The 13,871-nt window shown below is 42.5% G+C and overlaps 1 protein-coding gene across 3 annotated transcripts; it reads left to right on the top strand.

The window, feature by feature from the left end:
- The first annotated feature begins 877 nt into the window (after nucleotides 1-877).
- On the top strand, nucleotides 878-13,833 carry LOC121580717 (ras-related protein Rab-6B-like). Of its 3 annotated transcripts, XR_006003131.2 has the most exons (9): nucleotides 878-1,075; nucleotides 9,583-9,641; nucleotides 9,865-9,930; nucleotides 10,433-10,538; nucleotides 10,836-10,947; nucleotides 11,490-11,583; nucleotides 11,821-11,887; nucleotides 12,920-13,042; nucleotides 13,276-13,833. XR_006003131.2 is itself a non-coding variant. In XM_041895715.2 (8 exons), the coding sequence occupies exons 1-8, from the start codon at nucleotides 1,006-1,008 to the stop codon at nucleotides 12,982-12,984; spliced, it is 639 nt and encodes a 212-aa protein (XP_041751649.1). In that variant the 5' UTR covers nucleotides 879-1,005; the 3' UTR covers nucleotides 12,985-13,833. The 3 variants fall into 3 exon arrangements, 2 of the variants coding, with proteins under 2 accessions (XP_041751649.1, XP_041751650.1); XM_041895715.2 differs by having other exon boundaries at nucleotides 879-1,075; nucleotides 12,920-13,833; XM_041895716.2 differs by having other exon boundaries at nucleotides 881-1,075; nucleotides 9,865-9,918; nucleotides 12,920-13,833.
- Nucleotides 13,834-13,871: the final 38 nt, after the last annotated feature.

The following is a 13,871-nucleotide window of genomic DNA, read 5'->3' as shown; positions in this document are numbered from 1 at the left end:
AACAGGTGAAGCCGCACTTGATGTGCTTGTAAATTAGTCTTGTCTTGTTCTCTTTGTTTTTTGTGAATGTTTTATTTACATTTTAGCAGACGCTCCTATCCAAAGCAATTTATAAGAGCAGTTATGGTTAAGTGCCTTGTTAAAGGGCACATCGACTGATTTTTCTCCTAGTCAGCTTTGGTGATTCGAACCAGCAACCCTTCGGGTTATTGGGCTACAGGTGGGCTATAAGTGCCTTGGGTTAGTGCTCTTATTCCTGGCTGGCTGGAGAGTACAGCCAGCACAGGCCTGAGTATTGAGAAGGAGCCTGTGGAGCCGGTGTGAGAGGCAACACTACTGGCAACACTAGGGTTGCAGGTTCTATTCCCGCATTGGCCAATTAAACTGAATATGTGTCACTGTCAATGACAGCTCTGTTAGTCGCTTTGGATAAAAGTGTCTGCTAAATGACCATGTTATTATGTAGTATCAACATTGAATATTTTGTTTTCGACTATAATACAAATTAACATTGCAGTTTCTTCCATTTAGAAGGGACATTTGATAACTTCCTATGGGATTTTGATAAGGAATGTTTTCGGGTTGCTTATCAGGAAAAACGGTATATGCTACGGTTTATTGTACAGTATTTGCATTGTTTTTAATTTTATGAGGATTTGTATCACTGACACTATTTGTGAATGAATATGAATGTCATATTACAAGAACAAATTATAACTAACCTGAAAACACAGCTTTATGTTACTTACGTTGCTGAATATGCATACACTGTGTAAACGTAAGGAATAACGGTAGAAAATGCCGTAATTTTCAGAAGGTGAGAGAACGAATAAGGTGAAGTCGCGCACAGGCGCACACGCATCCTAAATTGACAGGACGATGCTGAGCTGCATTCCCATCATTCTATGAGCAGAGGAGGATCCCGACACACCGATAGTGAAAGAAACAACGCCTCTGGATCAGAAAACCTGTATTATAATCCGCTAGAGTTGTATCGCTGTAACCATGTCCGCCGGAGGAGACTTGGGGAACCCTCTGAGGAAATTTAAACTCGTATTTTTAGGAGAACAGAGCGGTGAGTCGAGCCTTTTGGAGAGCCTTAGAGGCTTAGAGGCTTGCTTGGTTATCAATTGCCAAACATGCTAATGCATCTTGAAGGCCATAACTGTGTTATTTGGTCTATTTGAAAGTTTTCACTATTTTGTAAATGTTTTGAGAGGTTGTGTAATATGTTAGCTCAATCAACCAATTCACCGGTTCCTGTCACGATTTTGTTTCTGTAGAAAATTTGATTAGTCATCCATTGTGATCTAAAACGTCATGAAATAAATCTATCCTCCGGGTTTTCCAGATGTTAATATTTTATTTCAACCAATTTCTCTATTTAACATGTTTTATTTTATTGTATCATTGGTATTACAGATAGAATACAGTAGACGACGTGAAATACGAATTTGGATGTTTTGATGTGGTGCAGTGACCGGCAGAAAGATTCTGTTTCAAGATTATAATAACATGTTATTACAGTTCCATCGTTGATTGTAGACGTAAATGTAACATTAAAATGTATGATATGACAAGCTAAACATTTTTTAGGTTTAAAAGGGATAAATAGACAAACAGTTCCCATGTGTCAGTTCGGGACACACCCAGGTTGGCGATGTCTGTAGAATGTATAAACCTCGCAGTCACTGTCTCCAATCTCCATCATTTGACTCACAGCTCCGTAACATAATGATAGTCACGAATGGTTTGTCCCTGTCATAACATGATGATGTATTCAATAATTCAATCATTTAGGGAACAATGACTGTTTACGTGGTTGTTATGGCACAGATTCAGGAGTCTAGATCGATAATGGTTTAGCGCTATAAACCTCTTGGAATATGTGGTCACTGGTCAGACATCAGACAGTCGGACTGGCTATACAGATCTCGGTACGATCATGGAAGTGCAAAATACTAGTGATTTATTTGAAATAGAATGGATGCTGTGTGTGTGTGTGTGTGTGTGTGTGTGTGAGAAAGAGAAAAATGTGTGTCACTCATGTCCATCATTTAGTGTATGTTCCTTGTGTGTGTGTGTGTGTGTGTGTGTGTGTGTGTGTGTGTATGTATGTATGTATGTATGTACTGTATCTGTGGGTGTGTGTGTGTGTGTATGTAATGGTAGGTGTCTAGGCTTTCCATAGAAAATTAATCTGAGATGTAGTTGCCCATGGTGCTCTGTGATTGTGTGTGTGTGTGTGTGTGTGTGTGTTTGTGTCTTTGTGCGCATGTGTGTTATTGCATTTGTATGTAGCTAACACCCTAATGGTTTTCCATAAGGTTTGCGGTAATGTAGCGGTGTTGTGCTGATTTCAAGCATGTAATGGCCACTGCCCAAAGCCTTCTGTAGTCCACTAACTGTGATGTACTTAGCTAGAAGGAGCCTAGGACCCGTACACAAAGCGAGTACAACAATATCCATAGGTTAGTTATTGTTTTCGTAACAGTATGGATATATGTATATATGTGTGTATGTAAACTCAGCAAAAAACGAAACGGCCTCTCACTGTCAACTGCGTTTATTTTCAGCAAACTTAACATGTGTAAATGTTTGTATGAACATAACAAGATTCAACAACTGAGACATAAACTGAACAAGTTCCACAGACATGTGACTAACAGAAATGGAATAATGTGTCCCTGAACAAAGGGGGGGTCAAAATCAAAAGTAACAGTCACTATCTTGGCCACCAGCTGCATTAAGTACTGCAGTGCATCTCCTCCTCATGGACTGCACCAGATTTGCCAGTTCTTGCTGTGAGATGTTACCCCACTCTTCCACCAAGGCACCTGCAAGTTCCCAGACATTTCTGGGGGGAATTGCCCTAGCCCTCACCCTCCGTTCCAACAGGTCCCAGACGTGCTCAATGGGATTCTTCGCTGTTCGCTGGCCATGGCAGAACACTGACATTTCTGTCTTGCAGGAAATCACGCACAGAATGAGCAGTATGGCTGGTGGCATTGTCATGCTGGAGGTTCATGTCAGGATGAGCCTGCAGGAAGGGTACCACATGAGGGAGGAGGATGTCTTCCCTGTAACGCACAGTGTTGAGATTGCCTGCAATGACAACAAGCTCAGTCCGATGATGCTGTGACACACCGCCCCAGACCATGACGGACCCTCCACCTCCAAATCGATCCCGCTCCAGAGTACAGGCCTCGGTATAACGCTCATACCTTAGACGATAAACGCGAATCCGACCATAACCCCTGGTGAGACAAAACCGCGACTCGTCAGTGAAGAGCACTTTTTGCCAGTCCTGTCTGGTCCAGCGACGGTGGGTTTGTGCCCATAGGCGACGTTGTTGCCGGTGATGTCTGGTGAGGACCTGCCTTACAACAGGCCTACAAGCCCTCAGTCCAGCCTCTCTCAGCCTATTGCGGACAGTCTGAACACTGATGGAGGGATTGTGCATTCCTGGTGTAACTCGGTCAGTTGTTGTTGCCATCCTGTACCTGTCCCGCAGGTGTGATGTTCGGATGTACCGATCCTGTGCAGGTGTTGTTACATGTGGTCTGCCACTGCGAGGACAATCAGCTGTCCGTCCTGTCTCCCTGTAGCGCTGTCTTAGGCATCTCACAGTACGGACATTGCAATTTATTGTCCTGGCCACATCTGCAGTCCTCATGCTTCCTTGCAGCATGCCTAAGGCACGTTCACTCAGATGAGCAGGGACCCTGGGCATCTTTCTTTTGGTGTTTTTCAGAGTCAGTAGAAAGACCTATTTTGTGTCTTAAGTTTTCATAACTGTGACCTTAATTGCCTACCATCTGTAAGCTGTTAGTGTCTTAACGACCGTTCCACAGGTGCATGTTCATTAATTGTTTATGGTTCATTGAACAAGCATGGGAAACAGTGTTTAAACCCTTTACAATGAAGATCTGTGAAGTTATTTTGATTTTTACCAATTATCTTTGAAAGACAGGGTCCTGAAAAAGGGACATTTCTTTTTTTGCTGAGTTTATGTATGTACACCACCTGTCAAACGTTATGACACACCTACTCATTCAAGGGTTTTTCTTTATTTTTACAATTCTTTTACATTGTAGAATAATAGTGAAGACATCAAAACTATGAAATAACACATACGGAATCATGTGGTAACCAAAAAAGTGTTAAACAAATCAAAATATATTTTATATTTGAGATTCTTCAAATAGCCACCCTTTGCCTTGATGACAGCTTTGTACACTCTTGGCATTCTCTCAACCATCTTAATGAGGTAGTCACCTGGAATGCATTTCAATTAACAAGTGTACCTTCTTAAAAGTTAATTTGTGGAATTTATTTTCTTCATAATGCGTTTGAGCCAATCAGTTGTGTTGTGATAAGGTGGGGGGTATACAGAAGATAGCCCTATTTGGTAAAAGACCAAGTCCATATTATGGCAAGAACAGCTCAAATAAGCAAAGAGAAATGACAGTCCATCATTACTTGAAGACATGAAGGTCAGTCAATCCGGAAAATGTAAAGAACTTTGAAAGTTTCTTCAAGAGCAGTTGCAAAAACCATCAAGCGCTATGATGAAACTGGCTCTCATGAGGACCGCCACAGGAATGGAAGACCCAGAGTTACCTCTGCTGCAAAGGATAAGTTCATTAGAGTTACCAGCCTCAGAAATTGCAGCCCAAATAAATGCTTCACAGAGTTCAAGTCACAGACACATCTCAACATCAACTATTCAGAGGGGACTGTGAGAATCAGGCCTTCATGGTCGAATTGCTGCAAAGAAACCACTACTAAAGGACACCAATAAGAAGAAGAGACCTGCTTGGGCCAAGAAACACGAGCAATGGACATTAGACCGGTGGAAATGTGTCCTTTGGTCTGGAGTCCAAATTAATCTGAGATGTAGCTGCCTATGGTGCGCATGTGTGTTATTGCATTTGTATGTAGCTAACACCCTAATGGTTTTCCATAATGTATGCGGTAATGTAGCGGTGTTGTGCTGATTCCAAGCATGTAATGGCCACTAACTGTGATGTACTTAGCTAGAAGGAGCCTAGGACCCGTACACAAAGCGAGTACAACAATATCCATAGGTTAGTTATTGATTTCGTAACAGTATGTATATATACAGTGGGGCAAAAAAGTATTTAGTCAGCCACCAATTGTGCAAGTTCTCCCACTTAAAAAGATGAGAGAGGCCTGTAATTTTCATCATAGGTACACGTCAACTATGACAGACAAATTGAGAAAAGAAAATCCAGAAAATCACATTGTAGGATTTTTAATGAATTTATTTGCAAATTATGGTGGAAAATAAGTATTTGGTCACCTACAAACAAGCAAGATTTCTGGCTCTCACAGACCTGTAACTTCTTCTTTAAGAGGCTCCTCTGTCCTCCACTCGTTACCTGTATTAATGGCACCTGTTTGAACTTGTTATCAGTATAAAAGACACCTGTCCACAACCTCAAACAGTCACACTCCAAACTCCACTATGGCCAATACCAAAGAGCTGTCAAAGGACACCAGAAACAAAAGTGTAGACCTGCACCAGGCTGGGAAGACTGAATCTGCAATAGGTAAGCAGCTTGGTTTGAAGAAATCAACTGTGGGAGCAATTATTAGGAAATGGAAGACATACAAGACCACTGATAATCTCCCTCGATCTGGGGCTCCACGCAAGATCTCACCCCGTGGGGTCAAAATGATCACAAGAACGGTGAGCAAAAATCCCAGAACCACACGGGGGGACCTAGTGAATGACCTGCAGAGAGCTGGGACCAAAGTACAAAGCCTACCATCAGTAACACACTACGCCGCCAGGGACTCAAATCCTGCAGTGCTAGACGTGTCCCCCTGCTTAAGCCAGTACATGTCCAGGCCCGTCTGAAGTTTGCTAGAGTGCATCCAGAAGAGGATTGGGAGAATGTCATATGGTCAGATGAAACCAAAATATAACTTTTTGGTAAAAACTCAACTCGTTGTGTTTGGAGGACAAAGAATGCTGAGTTGCATCCAAAGAACACCATACCTACTGTGAAGCATGGGAGTGAAAACATCATACTTTGGGGCTGTTTTTCTGCAAAGGGACCAGGACGACTGATCCGTGTAAAGGAAAGAATGAATGGGGCCATGTATCGTGAGATTTTGAGTGAAAACCTCCTTCCATCAGCAAGGGCATTGAAGATGAAACGTGGCTGGGTCTTTCAGCATGACAATGATCCCAAACACACCGCCCGGGCAACGAAGGAGTGGCTTCGTAAGAAGCATTTCAAGGTCCTGGAGTCTCCAGATCTCAACCCCATAGAAAATCTTTGGAGGGGAGTTGAAAGTCCGTGTTGCCCAGCGACAGCCCCAAAACATCACTGCTCTAGAGGAGATCTGCATGGAGGAATGGGCCAAAATACCAGCAACAGTGTGTGAAAACCTTGTGAAGACTTACAGAAAACGTTTGACCTGTGTCATTGCCAACAAAGGGTATATAACAAAGTATTGAGAAACTTTTGTTATTGACCAAATACTTATTTTCCACCATAATTTGCAAATAAATTCATTAAAAATCCTACAATGTGATTTTCTGGATTTTTTTCCCTCATTTTGTCTGTCATAGTTGACGTGTACCTATGATGAAAATTACAGGCCTCTCTCATCTTTTTAAGTGGGAGAACTTGCACAATTGGTGGCTGACTAAATACTTTTTTTCCCCACTGTATATGTATGTATGTATGTATGTATGTATGTATGTAGACAACGTATGTACTGTATATACAGGTAACTGCCAAAATAAAGGAAACACCAACATAAAATGTCTTAGTAGGGCGTTGGGCCACCACAAGCCAGAACAGCTTCAATGCACCTTGGCATGGATTCTACAAGTGTCTGGAACTCTATTGGAGGGATGCGACACCATTCTTCCATGAGAAATTCCATCATTTGGTGTTTTGTTGATGGTTAATTTTTTAAAAATTTTAGTCATTTAGCAGACGCTCTTATCCAGAGCGACTTACAGTTAGTGCATACATTTCTTCTTATTTTTTTCATACTGGCCCCCCGTGGGAATCGAACCCACAACCCTGGCGCTGCAACTGAGCTACACGGGGTGGAAATGCTCAGGCACCGCTCCAGAATCTCCTAGCATAAGTCTATAATTGGGTTGAGATCTGGTGACTGAGATGGCTATGGCATATGGTTTACATTGTTTTCATGCTCATCAAATCATTCAGTAACCACTCCTTCCCTGTGGATGGGGGCATTGTCATCCTATGGGGGTATAGCCATGGTAGCCAAAATAATTTTATACATGGCCCTAAGCATGATGGGATGTTAATTGCTTTATTAACTTAGGAACCACACCTGTGTGGAATCACCTGCATTCAATATATTTTGTATCCCTTGTTTACTCAAGTGTTTCCATTATTTTGGCAGTTACCAGTATTTATTTATTTATTCTATTTTACCTTTATTTAACTAGGCAAGTCAGTTAAGAACAAATTCTGATTTACAATGACGGCCTACACCGGCCAAACCCGGACCAATTGTGCGCCGCCCTATGGGACTCGCAATCACGGCCGGTTGTGATACAGCCTGGAATCGAACCAGGGGGTCTGTAGTGGCGCCTCAAGCACTGAGATGCAGTGCCTTAGACCGCTGAGATGCAGTGCCTTAGACCGCTGCACCACTCGGGAGCCCGGGTGTGTATGTATGTATGTACAGTGCATTTTGAAAGTATTCAGACCCCTTCCCTTTTTCCACATTTTGTTACGTTACAGCCTTATTCTAAAATCAATTAAATAAAACATTTCCCTCATCAATCTACACGCAATACCCCATAATGACAAAGCGAAAACAGGTTTTTAGAAATGTTCGCAAATTAAAAAATAAATAAAATAAAAATACCTTATTCACATAAGTATTCAGACCCTTTGCTATGAGACTCGAAATTGAGCTCAGGTGCATCCTGTTTCCATTGATCATCCTTGAGATGTTTCTACAACTTGATTGGAGTCCACCTGTGCTAAATTCAATTGATTGGACATGATTTGGAAAGGCACACACCTGTCTATATAAGGTCCCACAGTTGACAGTGCATGTCAGAGCAAAAACTAAGCCATGAGGTTGAAGGAATTGTCCGTAGAGCTCCGAGACAGGATTGTGTCGAGGCACAGATCTGGGGAAGGGTAGCAAATCATTTCTGCAGCAATGAAGGTCCCCAAGAACACAGTGGCCTCCATCATTCTGAAATGGAAGAAGTTTGGAACCACCAAGACTCTTCCTAGAGCTGGCCGCCCCGCCAAACTGAGCAATCGGGGGAGAAGGGCCTTGGTCAGGGAGGTGACCAAGAACCCTATGGTAACTCTGACTAAGCCCCAGTGTTCCTCTGTGGAGATGGGAGAACCTTCCAGAAGGACAACCATCTCTGCAGCACTCCACCAATCAGGCCTTTATGGTGGTAGAGTGGCCAGATGGAAGCCACTCCTCAGTAAAAGGCACATGACAGCCCGCTTGGAGTTTGCCAAAAGGCACCTAAATGACTCTCAGACCATGAGCAACAAGATTCTCTGGTCTGACAAAACAAAGATTGAACTCTTTGGCCTGAATGCCAAGCGTCACGTCTGGAGGAAACCTGGCACCCTCCCTACGGTGAAGCATGGTGGTGGCAGCATCATGCTATGGGGATGTTTTTCAGCGGCAGGGACTGGGAAACTAGTCAGGATCGAGGGAAAGATGAACGGAGCATGTTAATGATTTATGCATAGTCACTTTAACTCTACCCACATGTACATATTACTTCAACTACCTCAACTAGCCGGTGCCCCCGCACTTTGACTCTGCACCGGTACCCCCCTGTATATATAGCCTCCCTACTATTATTTTATTTTACTTCTGCTCTTTTTTTCTCAACACTTTTTTTGTTGTTGTTTTATTTTTACTTAAAAAAAAAAAAAAATATGCACTGTTGGTTAAGGGCTGTAAGTAAGCATTTCACTGTAATGTCTGCACCTGTTGTATTCGGCGCATGTGGCCAATAAAATGTGATTTGATTTGATTTGATGAAAACCTGCTCCAGAGTGTTCAGGTCCTCTGAATGTCCTTGAGTGGCCCAGCCAGAGCACGGACTTGAACCCGAGCGAACATCTCTGGAGAGACCCAAAAATAGCTGTGCAGTGATGCTCCCCATCCAACCTGACAGAGCTTGAGAGGATCTGCAGAGAAGAATGGGAGAAACTCCCCAAATACAGGTGTGCCAAGCTTGTAGCGTCATACCCAAGAAGACTCAAAGCTGTAATTGCTGCCAAAGGGGCTTCAACAAAGAACTGAGTAAAGGGTCTGAATACTTATGTAAATGTGATATTTCAGTTTTTAATACATTTTCAAAAATGTCTAAACCTGTTTTTTCTTTGTCATTATGGGTATTGTGTGTAGATTGATGAGAAAAAAAACAGCAATTTAATCCATTTTACAATGAGGCTGTAACGTGAAAAAAATGTGGAAAAAGTCAAGGCATCTGAATACTTTCCGAATGTATGTATGTATGTATGTACTGTATGTATCAATGTTCACCCCTGTGTTCTGTTCCTCTTCCAGTGGGGAAAACATCATTGATCACCAGGTTCATGTACGACAGCTTCGACAACACATATCAGGTAATTACAGTACAATGTACAAAGGGCAATACAAATCGAATTACCGTAGATTTGATTAGATGTCAGTGCTTGGCCTGAATAGCTTTTTATGTTTTCTATCTATCACAATACATATTTTCTTTTGTGAATAACAAATGATAGAGGGTGAAACACTGTACCCTGTGGGACTCCTTTTATTGTGCTATTATTGCTAATATCATTTTCCTCTTATTTTATTTGACAGGCGACCATTGGGATTGACTTCTTATCAAAGACCATGTACCTGGAGGACCGAACAGTAAGAAACTCTGTCAGTTACCTGAAAGGAACACACAGATCAACACGGACTACATTATTTCTACCCTTTTTAGTGGCCTAGCACCCTAACTAGTAGCCTAGCACCCTAACTAGTAGCACTCCAATTCTCCTAGCATACTATACATACTAAGTATACCAGAGGAGGCTGGTGGGAGGAGCTATAGGAGGACAGGCTCATTGTAATGGCTGGAATGGAATAAATTGATCGGTATGAACCCCATCAAACATATGGAAACCACATGTTTGACTCCATTCCATAAATTCAATTCCAGTCATTACAATGAGCCCATCCTCCTATAGCTCCTTCCACCAGCCTCCACTGAACTATACATAATGTACATACTACATACTAATTACATCGATGAGGCATTCATAAATGAGAATGTATTCTTATTCAACTTACCTGGTGAAATTAAACTTAAATAATCGTGTTAATACAGAGCTGTTGTTGCGGTTTAGCCAGTAGTGTAGCTCTGTGTGTGCTATGTATCTAGGTGAGGCTGCAGCTGTGGGATACAGCTGGCCAGGAGCGCTTCAGGAGTCTCATTCCCAGCTACATACGGGACTCAACTGTCGCTGTGGTGGTGTATGACATTACAAGTGAGCAGCAAGACATTACAACTCACACTACAAGCAGAACCATATGCATGCACACACACACACGTGCACGCACGCACACACGCACACACATGCACACACATACGCAGGCACACACACACACACGCGCGTGCACGCACGCACACACACACGCAGGCACGCACACACACACGCACACACACAGGCACGCACACACACACACACACACACTGTTACCCTTGTGCACTATAATGGCTTGTCGTTTTGGTGTACACAGTAAAATCCAGTAAAAAGTTTGTAAATGATGTATTTCCTCCACAGACGTGAACTCGTTCCAGCAGACCTGTAAGTGGATTGACGACGTTCGAACAGAGAGGGGCAGTGATGTCATCATCATGTTAGTGGGCAACAAGACAGACCTGGAGGAGAAGAGGTGGGTCTAGTTCAGGGTTCCCCAATTGGTGGCCCGCGGGCCGAATATTCACGCTCAACAGTTTCCTTTGTGTATCAAGAATGGTCCACCACCCAAAGGACATCCAGCCAATTTGACACAACTGTGGGAAGCATTGGAGTCAACATGGGCCAGCATCCCTGTGGAACGCTTTCGACACCTTGTAGGATCCATGCCCCGATGAATTGAGGCTGTTCTGAGGGCAAAAGGAAGGTGCAAATCAATATTAGGAAGGTGTTCCTAATTTTTGTACACTCAGTGTATTATAGCATATATCTTTCTTATAAATATGTTATTTATTGCATAAGCCTATCAGAGGTGTAGTTTGTCTGCCTTAATGTTACTTTTTCAATCCCTTTAAATTGATTATATATGTGTTGACAGCGTGAACATGAGTCACCTGATTTGATTCAATTATGCATCAATTGTTCAACGTCATTGGTTCTACATAAACCATTCAAGATGTCTGTCAAGTATTTCCCTTGAAACATCTGAATGCATGCTATGGTCTGATTCTCCCACAGGCAAATCACTATTGAGGCTGGAGAGCAGAGAGCCAAAGAACTGAATGTGATGTTCATCGAAACCAGTGCCAAGACAGGCACCAATGTCAAACAGGTGATTCTTACTATAAAAATGTAGCATTTCTTAATTAGGCACTCAACATTTCAGAATTGTTGCTTCTTAATTTGCTTCAAGTCACTCACTCAAACATAAGATTTAGATTGTGGAAATTCCTTCTAGTATGTAGTTTTATTGTGTTAGTTCGATTCTATTCTTTCAAACTATTTTCCCTCCACTCTCTCGCTCTCTCTTTCTCTGTTTTTCTCTTTCTCTTTCTCTTTCCCTCTCCAGCTGTTTCGCCGCGTTGCAGCAACCTTACCTGGGATGGAGAGTTTGGACGATGTGAACCCTGAAGGCAGTATCCTTTAGAACAGAGTGAGTGACTCAACACTGTTAATCAAGGCTCAGAACAACAAAGAGGAACTCAGTAGAGAGAAACAATCCTTCAACTCGTTGTGGTTGCTGCTACGTTAGTAGAGAAGTAGGCAGAAATAGGGTGCCATCTCCAGTGCATTGAACCAGTAATATGATCATTGGTTTGTATGCCCTTAAAAAAAAGGCAAAGTTCAGTAACTACGTTATGGTACTTCATGATGTATTTTGATCGACTGACTTGTTCTTGTTTCAGGAACCTAAATACCACATTAATCAGATAATATACCTGGCCATTACAACAGATCAAAGATTTTGGACCAAATTCGTAGTTACTGCACTTTGCCTTTGTAGGGCAGTATAGGACAAGGGGAGAGGATGCCCCCTAGTGACGGTATAGCAGGATAGGACTCTGTACCTAGGGAGTAGAGCCCTGCACGGGCATGAAATTTAAGCCAGAGCCCTTCCAATGCCCGCGACGTTAAGGCCCTACCGTTCCCTGGCCCGATTGCTTCTGCCCATACCCGAAATCAGAAATAACTTTCACCTTTAGCTGCTCATCTCTGCACTTCTGCGCTGCACTGCATCTGCTCCATGCACTCTCTGCATGTGTGAGTGTCCATAGCAACGGCTCCGCTTGGCTGCTCACAAGACGAGAGAGAGACAGAGAGCTCTTAGGTAGCTAAGGCCCTTCCCAACCCGATGTATAATGTTGGGGGCCCGTAGGACTCGAGTTGGGTAGCAGTGCTCTACTAGGGAGACATGATGAAGGATAGACTATGGTGGTTGGAAGGAGGGCGTAGTTACATATAGTGTGGAATTGTGTGAATGTGTGTGTATGTGCACGCGTGCTTGTGTGTGAGAGAGAGAAAGATAGAGGGTCTATTATATTGCATTCAAGTAATTTCTGTTGACTATGTTATGTGCCACAGTTTTGTTGTTTAGAATGGAATATGCAGATAATGTTTAACCATTTTCTATGTATTCCCCAAGTTTTCCTTAATTGGACACTTTCCAGTGATTGACATAAAGCTGGACAAACCAGCAGAACCCACTGTCCCAGAGGGCGGGTGCTCGTGTTAATGCAGAGCTGTCGGACAGCTTCCTTCACACCATAGGCTTGTTGTGTTGCTTCCTACTGGTTAGCTTCCATTTGACTGATTGGATATGGGCCTTGTACCGTATATCCGATTAGACTAATCAAGTGTTATTTCAGTCTTCAGTTGTAAAATATTGTATACTTTGTCAATATGTAGCTAAGTGCCGGACAAGAAAAAAATAGAAAAAAAGTTTTAGAAAACTGAAAAAAATTGGAAAATGGAATGAAACACTAATTATTTTCGCCATTATGTTTTGTATTTTTTTATATAAAAGGGAAAGCACCAAAAATGAGGCCTAAATTGGGAGATGTGGGCCAGTCCATTTTCAAGATGGCTGCCCTGTCTGAATGTCTGCAGCACGCATGCACGCTGATCTCATGCCTCTCCTCTGGCTCTCGAACCCCGGAGCTGCTCGACTAACTTAGAATGTTTTATAGCATAATAATAGCAAACTCATATCAACAATGTGTCCCAAGTCATATTCCCCACAGGAGTTGATTTACCGTAGATTCAACCTTAATTTTCTGTAGCTGTGAAAATGTGTAACTCTCAATGGGCAACTTTTATAGAACAACTGTGCTGTGGTAAAAGAAGAAGAAGAAAAAAGCCAATGGAATTTCACAAGCCCTCCCCCTTCCTCCCGCCGTTCCCCCGGCAATACACATAACGATCCACTGTACTGCACTGCACTGTATATAGTAATGTGATATGTATGTTGTGAACGTCCCTTAGTAGAAGTGGTCCTTGTTCACCGGTATGAATAATGTAACAATGTTTAATGATGAATAAATTAAAGATTAAAGGGCTTCACTCTTCTAACCATCCACACTTACATATTTCAAAATGGTCTCGTCTTTGAAAAGTGTCTCT

The sequence above is a fragment of the Coregonus clupeaformis genome, chromosome 14 (assembly GCF_020615455.1).
Source record: "Coregonus clupeaformis isolate EN_2021a chromosome 14, ASM2061545v1, whole genome shotgun sequence".
NCBI lineage: Eukaryota > Metazoa > Chordata > Actinopteri > Salmoniformes > Salmonidae > Coregonus > Coregonus clupeaformis.
This window is presented reverse-complemented; position numbering and strand designations above follow the sequence as displayed.